The following is a 17,629-nucleotide window of genomic DNA, read 5'->3' on the forward strand; positions in this document are numbered from 1 at the left end:
TCCTGCCTTTTTAGGGAGTTTTTCCTAGCCACTGTGCTTCTACACTGTGCTTCTACATCTGCCTTGCTTGCTGTTTGGGGTTTTAGGCTGGGTTTTTGTATAGCACTTTGTGACATCTGCTGATGTAAAAAGGTCTTTATAAATACATTTGATTGATTGATAGTGTATGTAAGCAATGTCCCCACGTGCTCTGGCAGCTTTCATGGCTGGGATCAGTTTGATTTGATTTGATCAGTTCATCCCTCTTCTGGCACACAGCTTCAGGATAGTCATTGTTGATAAAGACATGCTGTATGTTCCTCTCAAGTTCTTGGCTGTTTCCATAGCAGCTACCTTGTCGTTGAACCTCAGGAACTTGACCACTATCGGCCTGGGCCTGTCACCTGGGGTGGTGGTGGTGTTTCCAGTCCTGTGGGGGCACTCCACCTCAATCATCCTGTGGTCCATGTTCAGTTTTTCCGAGATAATTTCCCTCACTTTGTCCTCAGACTCCATCCAGGTTTCATATGGAGATTCTGCAATTCCGTGTTGTTCCGCCTTGATTGTCCCTCAAGATAATCAGATTTCTCTGTCATTGTTATCATGGATTCACATACAGAATTGATGTCCACTCTCAATGACTTTGCTGTCATATTGCCGTTCTCCTGTTTAAACTCATCGAGCTGACCCTGGGAGAACTGCAAACTGTTCTTCAGGTCCTGGAACTCTCTGTCAGGTCATCCATTATTTTATTAGTTGACTCCCAGTATTTGGGCACAGCTATTTTCTTGTTGTTGTAACAACTCTTTTTGTTAATTTAAAATATCCTTAATTTAGGTTACGTTGTTACTCCTCGCAGTTCCAGACAGGGCAGGTCACAGGGAAGATTGGAAATAACAACAACAAATAGCAGAGATCTAGACAGCCACAAGCCTGGGTCAATCCGCAGTCCCAGCCACAATGGCTAACCGCATTGCGGGCTGCGTTTTAGCCCTCAAGAAAACCCAGCTAGCTTGATAGGCAACTAGCTAGCAGCTAGGCTAGCTGCTACACCAAGCAGCTCCTCAGACCCTGCCTTGGTCAGCAGGATAACTGGACAGTTAGTAGCTGTCCCAGCAACTGATGCCAACAGCGTGACGGGAAGCTAGCTAGTAACCAAACTTTAAAACATTTCCATTATGCTTAATTCTATGTAAAAAACATGTTTATTTTTCTGCATATCTAAGCATACCTTTCAAGGTGTCTGTATCCTCCTGACTGGTGGATATTTATTTCAAGAAACTAAATATGCTAAGCTGCATCTCTGCCAAAATCTCGGTAAAATACTGAAGGAGTGTAAATCTTATTCAGTAGATTTAGGTATGTCTTACTTTTCTAAAGTCAACTAACCTTTAGAGCAGGCATGCCAGCTAAAATAGTTAGTCAAGCAAGCTACTCTAACTTGATTGATAGCCTAAAAATGGCTTCTTGGTAGCTAGTTATGAGGTTGGGAGATCGGGAACCTGTCTGGGCTAGCTAAAGCCAACTTCATAAAATTGCTAGGTGGCTAGTATCATTACAATTCTTCATGCTCTCTTGAGAACCTTGATGATCTAGTAATGGAGTCAGTCGGCAGTGGTGAGCGCTCTGAAGTTGAGCCAGTTGAGGATGTAGTGGGTCTACCTGCAGCATCAGGTGTGGTAGAGACTTCCAGCGTTTGCCCTGAGAGTCTTACCAAAGTTGATTTTGGACCGGTAGGAGTGAGATTTTTGGAAAGAGGGGATTCCTACTTTTTGTCCGACCCGTATGTTGTGTCAAGTTGGGTAAAAGACAAACTGGAAATGGTTACATCTGTGAAAGTTTTGAGAAGTGGAATTGTTGAGATTTTTGTGTATCTGCCTCCCAGAGGAAGTGGGTGCTTCGAGTCACACAGCTCGGGGCTCAAACTGTGGCCTGCTTTGCTCTCCGGAGCAGCTCCGGAGCAGGGTGCCGCTAAACAGGGTGCTCAGTGGGGCAATGTGGAGTGTAGAGGTGGATCAAATGAAAAGGAATATTCCTAGTGTTTGTGACACCCACCTTTAAATGTGATGTGGACCCGGTGGTAATGATGAGACTAAGAATACCTTGTCTGCCTTGTTGAGCTATGACGCAGAGTTTCTACCTGCCCTGTGAGAGAGAGACAGGTTGAGATTGTTAGAATTTGAGTGGGGAAGAAAGTTTCCTATGCTGAAGCAATGAGGGTGAGTGAGTCGACTGGTAGCCCCCAAGTGAGTAGGACTGAAGAGAGAGCGCCAGAGAAGATTCATTATAGTGAGGTTGGATTTTTGCATTTATAGCCATGGTGATCAACTGCACTGATGGAGCGGAAATCACAGAAGATAGATGTGGTAGTTGCAGCAGCAGAGGAATATTATGGTGTGAGAGATTTTAGTGCAGAAGATCTACAGAAAGTTCTGAGAGGAGGTGTTCCATCCTCCCAGGCTGACAATCTGGTGTAGGATCGTTTAGGGCCAAAGTAATGGGATGGGGTGCTGGGGTTTTGCTATTCTGTATAGGTGCAGGGTTACATGGTAGTGGGATGGGGTGGTAGGTTAGTGGTATGGTGTATAGGTGCAGGGTTACATGGTAGTGGGATGGGGTGGTAGGGTATGATGTATACTGTAGGTGCAGGGTTACATGGTAGTGGGATGGGGTGGTAGGTTAGTGGTATGGTGTATAGGTGCAGGGTTACATGGTAGTGGGATGGGGATGGGGTGGTAGGTTATGGTGTATACTGTAGGTGCAGGGTTACATGGTAGTGGGATGGGGTGGTAGGTTAGTGGTATGGTGTATGAATGCAGGGTTACATGGTAGTGGGATTTAAGTTGTCCCATTCCCCTTTTCCTTTTTTTTGGGGGGGGGGGGGGGGGGGGGGGGGGGGGGTTGACCAAAATGTGCATTCCGCTCCCCGACCTGCGAAAGGCACGAATACACAGTCCAGCACATAGTCTGCCGGAGAACCAAATGAAGAAGAATGGTTGTGAATTTCAGCCATATTCATAAATGTATACAGTGATTCTTTGTAGTAAAAGCTATATATTGTTTTATCATCCTGTGTTGTGTTTTTCCATATCCTGTACCCATCTCAGGTTTCCATTGACCCTGCCCTATTCAAGCACCTGTGGCTTGAAGAAAGGGCTTCAAACTGATGCTGTGTGTGTGTGTGTGTGTGTGTGCGTGTGTGTGTGTGTGTGTGTGTGTGTGTGTGTGTTTACAATTCAGTGTGTTTAGAGCAGTGGTGTTTTAAATTGAGCCTGTGGCGTGTGTCCTGGACAGCACAAGATGTGACTGGCAGCAGTGTGAGGGTTTGTGTGTCAGTGAGTAACAGGATGGTCACTAAGTAGCCTAACACACACATAGTAGCTCATCTGCACACAAAGTCCAAATACATGCAATCACATGTAGAACATGCACAGTGAAAATCAGTTAATATAATTTCCTATTCATGTGTTATAGCCACCATCTAAGGCTGACATTATGATCAATCATTTGGAAACTGGGGGAGATGTAGTAGGTTATTAATTGACACAGAGACGAAAAGAAAGGAAATACACAGTACTCACATTCGAAATAGACTTTACTTTTGGCCATTTGAGCTTTTCGGGCTGTGCATTTCAAAACCAGTGAAGACAAGGACATAATCACACATAGAGTATACCAACTTTGACAGGAAAAGAGAGGAAAAAGACAAAGATGCCAAATTTGCCTAAACATCGACCTACACATGAAGTAAAAACCTGTTAAAAAATACAGGTATTTCAAAGAGTAATTTTCCAAACACCGGCTATAAGACATTGTTTGGTTAATCAAGATCTGGCTTATTCATTTTCTAAGCTGTACAGTTTGCCACAACATCACATAGACCATAGAAGTGCAGACATAAGCCAAACAAACCAGAGGCAGGCAAAACACTGATCAGACTGCAAAATGATGTTGGAATCATAACTTCAGCAGAGAAATGAATAGACATTAATTTTAATATGGGTAAAGATACCCGGACAGGCACTTGCCACTAAGTCATAACCAGGGACAGCGACAGTGACGTGCGGTCAGGGTAGGCAGGGTAGGCAGTGTGAAGACAAATGAAAAAAATAACTAATGAAAAATAAATACATATAAATGTTATCAATAATTTAAAAAATTCTGCATGATCAAATAGATGTCAGTACTAGTACTGCTACTTCCCAAATGTGCAGTGGTCTGGTACAAAATGCACAAGGAGGCCAGGGGAAAGGCAACCTCGCCCTGTACCTTTCTCCAGCACTTCAAACTCAATGAAAGGCATTGGCATGATTTGCACATTCGTGTTTCTACCTTATACTGCCAGCTAACGGATGCCGAAAGGCAGGCAGAGAGCTTTGCAAGAGGATAGTCAGAGCTCGCCCCTGCCTACGGATGTCACACACATTATCTGCTGCCTTTTGGTGGTTATATTCATTTGACTTCTAGCTAAAGTCAGCTGATTAGGATGGCTAACACATTGCATCTGAAATAGTTTTCGAGCGAAACGGTGTGAAGACCAACACCTGAGTTTAGGGACCGGCATCTAAAGAAGGGACAGAAAGTATCACGCTCATTTCAATCTGAGTGGTATCAACAGAAAGACTGGCTCTGTGGCTGCAATGCTAGCAGCCGGCTCTACTCCTTCCCCTGCCTGCTGCTCTACACCAGCGACAGTTTGTGGACAAGAGTCGGTTACTGCGACTTGCACAATTTGCCTATGAGAAACCTGTCTCACCTCCAAAGCCAGATAGCTCTTAAGACATTTGGCAGCTGGCGGATAGATCTGACATTGAATGAACAACGGAGATTGAACATCGGCATGCACAATGCAAAGGTCGAAGAGAACCGGGAGATTTTGAAAGCCCTAGCTAATTGATGTTACAGCATGCTACCTAAGGTAAACAGAAGTTGGCATTTTGCGGCAACGATGACAGTGCCAGCACATCAAACAGGCCTAGGTGCCTCTATGTGGAACTACTCAATTCCTTTATTGAATGTTTTTTTTTACAGTATGGTGGAAATAACAAGATTATGTTATAATGCTGTTATTGCATCAAATGGTTGTTTTATGCAACATAATACGGGGTTGTTAGAATGCTCATCTGTGTGTTCTACTGAGGATGGGCCTCTGGAAGATTTGCAATGTCTTTGGGGATACCGCATTCCAGAGCATGAGTTAATGTTCCTGTTCCATACGGAACCAGGGAGACATGGCTCCAGTATGGAGTTGGGGGGGGGGGGCCAAACACTGGTCTCTACACAATGAGTTCTGATGATTTTACGGCAGATACTGTCTGCTGTGAATTATAAGTGTCTTTCATACAAATCTTAACCTTGTGACACATTCCATACACCTGTTGTGTGTCATGCAGACTGAAGGAGAATGGATTTTGCTATAAAATGCCGTGGCTCAAACTAGCTCGTTGAGTTCTCAGTGATCACCTCCAGGGGTGATTACCGACCAGCTCCATTACTGCACTAATTAAATAATAAAGTTTGATTGTTTTGAAGAAATCTTAAAAGTCTCTCCTTTTGATTACAATAATTCCACCACACCAGTTAGCAACCCATCTAGAGACCGCCACCGTGTTTCCTTTTTGCTCTTGACCTATGATTGAATATTCAAGGATACTGATGCGCTCTCCCGTGTTCTGCAGAACAAATTGATGGATATGGGTGTCTGCCATACCCAGATCAGTGACACAATGAATGCACTGGGACGGCAGTGACACGACTTTGATCGTTTCAATGAGCGATTTGAGCAGAAATGCAATGATCTGGGCCTGGCACGAAACTCGTAGTAAAACAGCCGATCAGAGTAGAGAGGGGAAAAATCTACAACAACATACTGGACAATCTCAATGTTCAGATGAGAGCCAGGTTTGGCCACTTTGGTGAACTTAATTTCCTTGGCTTAGTGGACTGCAAAAAGTGTGAAACAATGTCACAAAAATTTGACACCAGCAAACAAGAGCCTGTCTAAATATGGCCAAGTACTTTTGTTAGACTTAAGGCTGATCTTGTCAGATTGTACAGTTCACAAATGATACTGGACAGCTCCTCAGCTTTTTGTTCCAGCGTGACCTGACACAGACTGTCACAAGGCAACAAAGTCACTGCAGCTGGTCCTCACCACACCAGCCACAGCAGCATCCATTGAGAAGTCATTTTCTGCGCTGATACAGATAAAGACATACAGTCGAAAGCCAGCGCGATCAAGGACCACTCTCACCCCTTGCCATCATCTCCATAGCATTGAGACCAAGAGACTTTGAAAACTGAGGGCCAACAGGGAGGAGTTTTACAGTTCAGTCACTGACGTCTTTACCCAGAAGGATAGACAAATGTATTTTGTTTACAGGTAAACAGCAGCGCTGCCTACTGTTATGACATTATATGTCTAATGACATTACATGACATTACATGTCTATCACATAGCCCAGAGAAGTGAAAGTATATATCTCAGTCAGTAGTGCTGACTACTAGGCATTTTGTGTGTGTCGCGCTGTCTACAAGTAGACCTACTCGCTAGCATTTGGGTCGCTGTCTGTGGTGCTGAAAGTCGCCTGTTCGTGCAGGGCTGTTGTGTGGGGCACAAGCAATGACAGCCCATGAAAGAGTGTCGAATGATTGCGCCGCCTATCTGCTGCTGTTTGATGGTTGGTCGTGGTTGTTTGATGGTTATCTTTGTGATCGTGTCATACCGATAAACACAGCTTTTATTCAATGTGCCTACCCGGCCTCAGACTTCACCGCATGTCACAAGGTGTCGAAGATCAAGGGGGATTCCATACATTGAATTATATATGGGTGTGCATTGATACATAACGACGCATTTAAACCCATTGTTATTTCTATGACTTTTTACTTTGAATATAAAGGCATTATAGAAATAACACAGTTTATACATTTCGGTACAACTTGGTACCAATACCTATTCTGGTGGTCTAGAAAGTATCAAACCTTGTGCTCTACCTTATTGTGCAACAAAGTTAGCCAGTAAGCTTGAGTAATACCACTGACAAAAACTAAGACGTATTTTCTGGATCAATTAAAGCCACACATTCACATTACTGGGTACAGTTATTGAATTTAAATGAGGTCATATCTATATATCTGTAGTTCTTATTAGTCATAGGGAATGATTAGCCGTGCCGCACTACTAAGATACAGACGATTTATACAAATGTTAACGAGAAGGAATATGAAAAGAGAGACCGTAAGAATGCTGTTTTCAAGCGAGTTGATACAAAAAAAATGTTTTTAACAAACCAATGCAATACAGACACGGTTGTGTGTTCTTAATGTCTGCATATAAAATGCTGTATAAAATCATAATGTACACTTGAGTTATCCCCCTTCCGTTAGACACAAGTCAGAGGATAGAGAAAGCTAATTTATTTATTTATTTACCCAATATATTTAGCTCCTATTGAGGAAACAAAATGGCCTCCTAGGGCCTAGTGCCTGGCCACAGACCAAGTCCAAAGCAGCAGTTCAAATGTAGACGTAGGTATGGCTAGCCTACCCACTCTCTGTCCTGTAGCTCTGAATAAACTTCACCAACAATAGATGTAAAACATAGATAAATAAAACATGCAAAGCAGAACAACATTTCCCCTTGAGGGATAAATAGTCTTCATGAGTAGTTACGAAACCAGTGTTACTCCCACTTCTAACAATGTGCTTCATTCCCCTATTCCCTGACTCCCTTTCACCCGAGCTCCACCCGCCAATTTACTTCACAAATTCACAAATGCACAATATGCTGAACGTTGCAGATAGAAATGTGATGAATAGAGCTCACATGATTCCTTAATCGACATGTCAGTTAGGCATTCCTGCTGTTCTACATAACAAGTCGTTCAGATAGAAATACGTTACCTCCGCAGTGTTTTTGCCCTACTGAACACAGCTCTGGGCTCTCAGTCTCAAAGTAGAAATGCTGATGAAAGATCAGCTTTGCCTTAGATCATAATAAATAAGATTACATGTACATATGACATGTACAGTTCTACTTATGGCTGGGAATTGCCAGGGATCTCACGACTGTTATCACGATACTTAGGTGACAATACGATATGTATTGTGATTCTCACAACTCTATATGTATTTTGATTCGATACTGCGATTTTATTGCAATTTGATGTTCCAAAGATATTGCTCTCAAAATGTCTGCTGCAGAGAGACAAGAGAGCATGAGAAATGAGTTTTGACCAGTCATGGAAATAAAAGCATTGAAAACATGTTGCCTCACTATTTAAAAAGAAGATGGAGAGCAACAAAAAAAACAGATTTTTGACGCAGGCATAGCTGACTAGCTCTAGGTAACGCTACCTAGCAACAATAACACAAAGTATTGCTATAATATGTCCAAAATAGTATTGCAATATGTAACTGTATTGATTTTTCCTCGATCACTAGTCCTACTCTGAGACGCTTTGTGAATAAGGTCCCTGGCTCCCTTCCCCTCACAGTGAGGTGTTGATGCGTTTAGCAGCGCAGGGCTCCCTGGGCACCTTGATGGCTCCTCCGAACACCTCTACTTCCCGGTTGGTCCAGGGGGCCACATTGCCCTTTGGCTGGGGGCCGTGCTGGCTGCAGTGGGCCAGGCTGGACACCTCGCTGGGGGTCAGGACCCTCTCCCATAAGTTCCACTGGGATAGCTCCCCCACCAGGGCCTGGGACGAGTCGAAACGTCCGCCCAGAGTGTCCTACAGGCAGAAGGAGGTGGAGGAGTGAAAGGGGTGAAAAGAAGAAGGGATGTTTCAGAGTTTGGTCTAGTGGTAACTCTGGACTTGGCATTGCCCTGAGAGACTGGGGTTTGATCTTCAAGTCCCCCACTTCAACTCTGCATGTTCCTCTCATCTGCCCCCTTTCATTTCACCCCTGGGTCTATATCTCAATGAACAATAAAATATGTTCTCCTTTAAAAACAACAACCCCCGATAGGTCTATGCCGTTGCTGTCTCTTCCACCAATCACTCCTGACCTCACCAAAATACCAACCCCTCCAAGTCTTACCTGTTCCTGCCCCAGGATGAGGACTCCCCCAGGCCTGATGTGGTGCCAGGCTGCCAGGCCCTGCCCCTCTCCTCTCAGCTTGCCCCCCTGGTAGGCCTGCCACGCCCCGCCTCTCTGGCTCCAGCTTACACAGATGTGGTGCCAGCTGCCCCGGGACAGGTTCAGAGGTAACTCTGCCGCCTAGGGGTGGGAGGACAACAGTGCGGGTTAGTATGAGTGTTAGTGCTATACTGCAGGTAATGCAGTGATACCGCATACTATATTAGAGTGCAAATTAAGTATTTCAAATAGCAACAACAGCAAATCAATGGACAATCAATCATACGATGAAGTGGTTCTTAGTACTGACCCTTAACCATGTGTTGTACAGAGTATCCTAGACTAAAACTCAATATTATGTTAGATAAAATAGAGTGCTTTTAAAGTGCTGATATCTTGATGCTTAACACACTGTGTGGAGTATTCCTCCTGGAATACATTAAGGCAATCATTTTATTACAGTAACATTTGGGGACTGCAGCATTACTTTCTCAAAGGCACTTCCTCAAGGGCACAGCCAGCTAGGTAGCTCTCTATGCCTTCCAGGCATTGTATTACCATAGTGACATCATGCTAATCTACACTATACTCCCAGCTCTAGCCTAAACGGTGCTTTGTCTCTGTCCCAAATGGCATCCAATTCCCTATGTAGTGCACTACATTTGACCATGGCTCCGGTCAAAAGTAGTGCACTGCATAGGGAATAGAGTGCCATTTTGGTCGTAGACATCATTCCACAGTAGGCTCCCAGGTACTGTAATAGCTACAGCTTAATTTGTGCTGTGTCTAACTCAGCGTGCCCTAAAATACTGCTACTCTGTTTCCTCCATTACCTTGTCGTTAATGAGCAGCTCCACAGGGGTGTGCATGCCCTGCAGTAGAACTAGCTCATTGGGCTGCTCTGCCACAGCGTAGGAGAAAGGGGTGCCGATGCCCCCCTCGGCGGGTCTCAGCCAGAGGCACACGGTGAAGGCACGCAGCTCAGGGATGGGGTGCTGTACCACCGCGTACATATAGTTGGTACGTGTTGGGAAGGACAGCTTGTAGCCCTCGGGGTAGGTGTACTCTGAGAGTCCTGGGGTAAGGAGGTATGGGTGGAGAAATAGAGAGGGAGGGAAAGAGTATTTGAGTAATGAGGTAATTCGGTAGGGGGAATATTGAATAAACTTATCTTATTAGGACTTTGTACTGTCTTTTGGGGGTTTATGCAATGGCTACATCACACATTTGACTTCCTTCCTGCCCCCAGGATATCTCATCTCTGTTCTATGATACTTCCACTTGGATTTTTTTTTTCTTATTCTGTGACATAATGTGTTGAAGTCATCTTCATAGATTGATATTAAGTTACCTTTCAGGTAGATCATCTATGGTTCATTGTCCCCGACTTGTAACCTCCCCCACCATATCAATTAATGTCATTCAGGTATGAGTATCACTCATAACCATTGATCTTCTCTTACATCTAACCCTCTGCCCCTCCTCTCTCACCCTCCTCCAGGCCAGCGATGCGGTGGTGTAGGGAGTTGATCCCCTGGTCAATCTCCTGCCTGTGTCTTTGGGTTTCCTTTCGCAGGGCCTTCCTCTCCTTCTCCAGGAGTTCCAGCTTCCTCTCAAGCTCTCCCTCCAGATCCTCCATCCGTGGCCACTGCTCTGGTCCATCCCCTGTCCGGGCCTGCCCCACTAGCCCTGCCTCACCCCAACGATCAGGGGCCTCAGAGAGCCCACCACCACCTGCCCCTCTTGAAGTCACCGCAGTTGCTGCATCCGTGTGGTTGTGAGAGAGCGCCAGCGGTCCGATATCTGACTTCATGGGAGGGAGTGTGGGAGAGAGGGAGTGTGGGAGGGAAGGAGTGTGGGAGGGAGGGATTCCAGTGCAGTGGAGGTATAAAATTGATCAATTATGTCGTACAATAGTAAAATCATGCAAAATGTAGCCTACACAATTGCAAAGCAGGTGAAATATATTTACATGCGCGCCGCACACACAGCCTTGTTTCAGAGGAATATCATCTGCAGGCAGCAGGAGTGTGCAGCTGTCAACTGGTTTTATCATGGAGCAGCTCACAGAAGAATGACATCGGTAGCCGGTAGGGCAGGACAGACGTTTCAACATATCTACTAGTAAATGCTAACTAAGGCAACAATGGGTATGTAAACCAGGTATTGAAAAAGTTTGGTATGAAGTCTTGGTTTCGTAGATTATTTGTGATGTGCAATGCAGTCATCATGAGCTGTTTGCATCGGGGGCATAGGCATGAGTGGGCCTGGGTGGACACGGGCCCATCCCCTGGCCCATCCCACCCAATCAGATTGAGCAAAAACAGAAAAATAATACATTATTATTACAAAAAAACACAGTTCCACTCACCAGATGATGATCATTTGAAAGAACCCTTTCCTGCAGTCAATGACCAAAAGCACCCTCTTTGGCCTCATGGGTGGAATGCTATTAATATTTGTCCTAATTTCATAATTAATGACGTTTTTTTTTTTTTTTTACTACAATCCGGTGTTTCTATGTCAAACAGCTTTGTTATATTTCAGTCTTCTGTGGTGTACATACAGTAAAGTGTAATATCGGGATGCAAACGAAACATTTTATACATTTCAACTCTATTTCTGACATGGTACAGGTTTTTTATTTCATTTGTACGTTTTGACAATGTGTATAGGTGTATACTTTTGTTTCAAAGTAGATTTGTTTGACTACCAAGAATCCCTCTGTGTGACCCTGATTACGCCCACTGCAGTAAAAGGCTAACTTCTTGTTGAAAGTTATTCTTGAAAATGGAGAATCTCCCGTGTGGCGCATCGGTCAAAGGTACTGCATCTCAGTGCTAGAGGTGTCACTACAGACCTTAGTTCGATTCCAGGCTCTATCACAACCGGACATGATTGGGTGTGCAATAGGGCGGCACACAATTGGCCCAGCGTTGTCCGGGTTAGGGGCTGGCCGGGGTAGGCTGTCATTGTAAATAAGAATGTGTTCTTAACTGACTTGCCTAGTTAAATCAAATAAAACATTCGCAACAACATCCTCTTTGATAACAGCTGCTGAAAATTAGTCTACAACAAAAGCTAGACTGTGGGAAAACTATTGCTTGCTATTGCGCGTTGGCCTGTGAGAAGAGAACGTTTTTTGTTAAAACGATCCCACCGATTACAAGTCAAAATGTGACTGGTTGATTCCACTGTCACTCCAAAATGTTGCCCTAATACAGTTGAATGGCGGATGCCTTCTATCTAGGTTCTGATGGCCTAGCCAATGGCTGGCTGACTTAGCTAGCCCCAGAGATGACCAAAGAAAAATCCTGATTGAATATGTTTTTCTCTTCAGTGTTAACCCTTTCCTTTCCAACAAAAATTGAAGAGAAATAAATCAGAACATAATTGAAAATAATAATACAAATTTGAATTATTGTTGTTATTATTATTTTATAAATCCTTTGCCCATCTCTGAAGGTGTAGAAGGCTCCCATTGTTCCTCACTGTGTTTGGATTAGTAATAATTTGTAGAGTGGCTCTATTTGCCCTCAGCATGCATTTTTTTCACCATTCTGAATGTCTAAGAAATCCATATGTTCTCCTGAAATACAAAGACAGAAATACTGGACATTTTGAACTCTTATTATGGTGGCAATTTGACTAAATAAATTAAATCATGGTCTTGAATTGGACTCAAATTATTCTGGTCTCGGTCTTGATTCAGTCCCCCCCCCCCCCCTTTCTCCGGTCTCGAACGCGACACTGGAAGCCAGTTCGGTTTTCAGAGCTGCACTCACACTGTTTAATGTGCTGTGATTAATGTGGGCCTTCGTGTTAGATAAGCACTCTAATCTCTGGAGTTCGTTTTATTTTTTATTATGCATAATCAATTATGTGCAGCGAAAAACAGAAAAAAAATGCTGGGAAAACAAATAATTAAAAGTCAGCTCAGTCATTAGTCAGCTGAGAAAAAACACTACAACTGCAGCAAAACGAAGTGCAGTCAAATAGACACACAGACAATGCCACGTCTTATTTACAGTGAGGCACATGCTGTAAGTTACACACAGAGCAGTGGTTCTCAACATGAGGTACTAGTACCCGTGGAGGTACCTCACCTTTCCACAAGTAGTAAATGTGTTATTCTTTGTTAAGATCAGTTCCAACACTGACTGGAGGTTCAGTGACCAAAGATGGTTGGGAACCACTGATACAGAGGTACACCACTGATACAGTATAACAGTAGTGTGCTAGGCAGAAGCTGCAAAAATAATATGATGGTCTCTGCTCTTGACAAATATAGGTAACTGGTCGGATGAATATTTTATGATATTTTCTCCAGAAGAAACGGTGTTGTACATCACATGTTGCTTGGCAGGCAGCTATAAAGCAGCTTCGTATTACTCTACCCTCCCCTCCCTCCTCCACCCCTCCTCTTCTCCTCCCCTGGGTTAGTCATAGTGGGAAGCAGAGGTGGCTGGAACAACACATTCTTCTGTGTCTGTAGATTAGGGCTAATAAATTATCCTACAACGTTCTTGTTTTGGGGTTTCCATTAATCAAACTGGCTAAATTTAACTTCAGTTGTGAAGCAGGTTGAGAAGACATTGTAATGGTGCATAGCCACAAATGATACCAAAATATGTTAATAGATTTTGGTGAAGTAACTGATTGGTTCCTCAACATTGTTTTGAACTCTAATAAGCTATTGCTAAGACGAATATAATGCATCTAATCAATTTTAATGTAATGCATCTAATCAATTTTCAGGGACAATAAGTTAAAGACATTGATATAGGTAACTGCCAAAATAAAGGAAACACTTGAGTAAATGAGGGATATAAAGTATATTGAATGCAGGTGATTCCACACAGGTGTGGATCCTGAGTTAATTAAGCAATTAACATCCCATGCTTAGGGTCATGCATAAAAATGCCCAGTGGTCCATTATTTGAAGTCCTTGCTATCCGGGATCCTTGGGACTTTGACATTAACCCCTTGAAGTTGAAATGTTAAATGGTTTAGGTCAGGGTTAAGTTCAGGGTTAGGTAAGGGTTATGGTAAAGTTAGGGCTATGGTAAGGTTAGGGATTAAGGTTAGGGTTTAGGATAGGGATGTCCCAAGGATTCCGGATAGCACTAACCATTATTTTAACCATGTCTACAAAAATAGATCTCAGTGACTTTGAAAGATGGAGGCTCAAAGGAGCATACGAAGTTTAAAGTGTGTGTGTGTGTGTGTGTGCGTGTGTGCGTGTGTGTGTGTGTGTGCGTGTGTGCGTGCCATCAGATGTCAACCCTTTGGAACACTTATGGGAGATTCTGGAGCGTCCAACAGAGTTCTAGGCACTTGTATAATCTATGCCAAGACTCACTGGCAGCTTGCGGTGGTCCAACGCTTTATGATGGTGTTTCCTTTATTTTGGCAGTTACCTGTAGGTGGTCATCTAACCTGTTCCTGATTTCTATTAACTGGAAATGGTCTCAATTAAACAGTAAAACCACGTAGCCACACCCACACGGACATACTGCCATCAGATACGTGAGTAGAAATTCAGAGTGAGTGCTATCGAGGTCTGCCAAGCACGAGAGGATCAGAAATAGCCTATTCACTGCTTTATTTACAGATACGATAACAGTTCGTTTAAAATGAAGATATGTGATAGTGGAATTCAACACCAACATACATGACACATGTTTCTCCCATTCCCCCTTACCTCCAGTTTCTCTATGCGGTCTTTCATCTGAACGATAGCCTGTTCCAGCTCGCCTACAGCCTGGGCGGTGAGCAGCTGTGCCACAGACGACGACGGAGCACTGTCCCGGACCATGAGCCGGCCCTCATCTACCCTCTTACCTCCCCAGAGCCCCGCGCTACTCTCCGGTACTCTACGCCCCTCTATCCCGCTCTCACACTCCGAAAGCTTGCCTGACAGATCCCTAATGGTCCGTTGGTCGGTGATAATCTGGTCCTTCTGCTGGAGAACTGTCTGTTTGAGTTCCTCTGCCGTGGTGCGGAGGTATCCCCAGTCCTCACCCGCGAACAGCGACGGGTCGTCGGCTTGTTGCTGAAAGTTTTTGGGGTTGCATTCTCCGGCGGGGACTGGGGTGCAGATAAGTCTGCTAACCTGCCTAGTTCCACCAATGCCGTCTGAGCCGCTGGGGACGTGGAAGAAAGTGGGCGCTTCTCCGTCCTGCGTTTCAGAACCATGGAGAGCGCCCAGTGGACCCGCTCGCGCCACGGAGCCCCCGGGGAAAGTCTGCTGCACTCCAGCGTCCGGAGACTGGGACTGGTTGTCTGCCACAGGCTGCTGCTGAGATTCGGCAGCGGAGCCGGTATGGACCGCGGCGATGATGCAGATGACTGCTCCAACGAAGGCCACCATCCCGGCGGCCAAGATGATAACGATGAACTTCAGGTTGGCGGCGTCAGAAATCAATAGTTATGAGAAAAAAACATAGGATTTGTCTATCTAGTTCAACAACACTGAAAAAGCGCAGTCTGAGTCTAAAAAAAAATTGGCAGATCAAAAGATCCGTGAAGATATCACGAAAGACGCATCTTATGGCGTTGCTAGGCTATTAGTCAATACATAGGCTATGTTCCACTTCATTTAATAATTCGGCTATAATGAGTACAGCTACTTGATCCAACCGTTTCTATCTCATCCCTCTGTTCTTTGGCTTCAGTGTTGTTCGGCTTCTTTATCTCGTTATCACAAGGACAACCAGAGAGAGAGTGTGAGAGGGAGAGAGAGAGAGGGAGAGAGAGAGAGGGAGAGAGAGAGGGAGAGAGAGAGAGGGAGAGGGAGAGAGAGAGAGAGATCGAGTGAGAGAGAGAGAGAGAAAGAGAGAGATAGACAACCAGAGAGAGAGAGCGAGAAAGAGAGAGCGAGAGAGAGCGCAACAGCATGCAAGTCAATATCAAGAGACGGGAACGGGAGATGGTAAGAATGATATGAGACGGTGTCTCGTGTCACACAAAATGTAGATCGAGATTACAATAATTCAACAGTTTGTGGTTTAATAACAATATAGTGATAAGCATTCGATTTGTTTGTGCTTTTCATATGCTGTGATCGCTTGATGGTATGTATTTATGGCGAGGAATGCATAACCTAAATAACAAAACAGGACAACCCGTGGTACTGTAGTATCCTAGGGAATCACGCTCGTACAGCGGGTTCTCATCGTTCTCGTCAGGGACGATAGCACACAATCTAGCGTGCGCCCCTATTAGTCAAACACAAGGTTCACGGGAGAAAGGAAGACTGATGTAGTTTGTGTTGTGAGCGTTGGTGCAGGATAACGAGAAAGCGTGATAAACCCTATCAACCCGATCATAACCATGAGATCATTCCTAGCACGACCGGGTCATTTTTAGAAAAGGCAATCTCAGCTAAACACAGCACATAGGTGCAGAGTGTGTGTGTGTGTGTATGTGTGTGTGTGTGTGTGTGTGTGTGAGCGCGCTCTCTCACATAAGTGACTGCAAAGGGAGATTGTGGTGAGAGAAGAGAGAAGAAAATGGCCTAGACTCGAAGTGCGCCAACACTAGGCTCTGGGTTCGCATAATAGAAGAATAGTAAAATAGGCTGACGTTGGCTCTTTCTCAGAGATCGAGGTTGAAGGTGAATTCAGATTAAAAATAGTCAGAAAGGGAGATAAATTATATGGATGACAGCCCAACAGTAACGGGGCATGAATCCGTTTTACATTTGATCATTTCCATTAATAGATCTCAAATATGAAGTATTTTAGGCTACAGATTATCCATAAACAAATACATAGTTTGCCTGAATCCAGTCCAGGAGAGTTCAGAGGGTTCATTGGATCACCACAGGTGATGCATGTAATGACAATATAAGCATACAGCTGTGGCATCACATTGCAATATTTATTAAACCACATCACCATTTAGATTTGGATACAATCCCTTACGGCAAAGCACATGATTTCACATGTAATGGATTTGAACTCGCCAATTTGTTTTTTGAACACTTCATATATGACATTTCGAATATGAAAACATATGTAAATATGTGACATTTCACATGTGAATATGTGTTTTTGGAACACTTCATGTGACAACAAAAATGTGTTGTTATGATACACACAGTGCTTTTCACATACAGTGTTTTCAACTTACATATAAGTCAGTGGTGTAAAGTACTTAAGTAAAAATACTTTAAAGTACTACTTAAGTAGTTTTTTGGAGTATCTGTACTTTACTTTACTAGTAGTATGTTTGACTACTTTTACTTTTACTTCACTACATTCCTTTGGAAAATAATCAGCTTTTTACTCCAAAGATTTTCTCGTTACATTTTGAATGCTTAGCAAGACAGGAAAATTCAAATATTTTTTGGAGAAATGTCCTCTGGTCTGATGAAAAAAGAAAGAAAAAGTTTGGCCATAATGACCAAATCAAATCAAATCAAATCAAATTTTATTTGTCACATACACATGGTTAGCAGATGTTAATGCGAGTGTAGCGAAATGCTTGTGCTTCTAGTTCCGACAATGCAGTAATAACAAGTAATCTAACTAACAATTCCAAAACTACTGTCTTGTACACA

The 17,629-nt window shown here is 43.8% G+C and overlaps 1 protein-coding gene across 1 annotated transcript; it reads right to left on the bottom strand.

The window, feature by feature from the left end:
* Positions 1-3,556: 3,556 nt before the first annotated feature.
* On the bottom strand, positions 3,557-15,832 carry LOC110538009 (neuronal pentraxin receptor). Its single transcript, XM_021624528.3, has 5 exons — positions 14,768-15,832; positions 10,555-10,870; positions 9,897-10,138; positions 9,025-9,204; positions 3,557-8,714 (listed from the first exon to the last, which is right to left on the bottom strand). The coding sequence occupies exons 1-5, from the start codon at positions 15,434-15,436 to the stop codon at positions 8,472-8,474; spliced, it is 1,650 nt and encodes a 549-aa protein (XP_021480203.3). The 5' UTR covers positions 15,437-15,832; the 3' UTR covers positions 3,557-8,471.
* Between the last annotated feature and the right edge of the window lie 1,797 nt (positions 15,833-17,629).

The sequence above is a fragment of the Oncorhynchus mykiss genome, chromosome 12, assembly GCF_057628025.1.
Source record: "Oncorhynchus mykiss isolate SJ-2025 chromosome 12, ASM5762802v1, whole genome shotgun sequence".
Taxonomy (NCBI): domain Eukaryota; kingdom Metazoa; phylum Chordata; class Actinopteri; order Salmoniformes; family Salmonidae; genus Oncorhynchus; species Oncorhynchus mykiss.

Excerpts from the sequence above, each read along its gene's own strand:
- LOC110538009 (XM_021624528.3), bottom strand. The coding sequence starts at position 15,436 with ATGGTGGCCTTCGTTGGAGCAGTCATCTGCATCATCGCCGCGGTCCAT. Across the intron at positions 10,871-14,767 it reads ACCGCATAGAGAAACTGGAG|TCAGATATCGGACCGCTGGC; the intron begins GTAAGGGGGAAT and ends CCTCCCATGAAG. Across the intron at positions 9,205-9,896 it reads AGCTGCTCATTAACGACAAG|GCGGCAGAGTTACCTCTGAA; the intron begins GTAATGGAGGAA and ends TCCCACCCCTAG.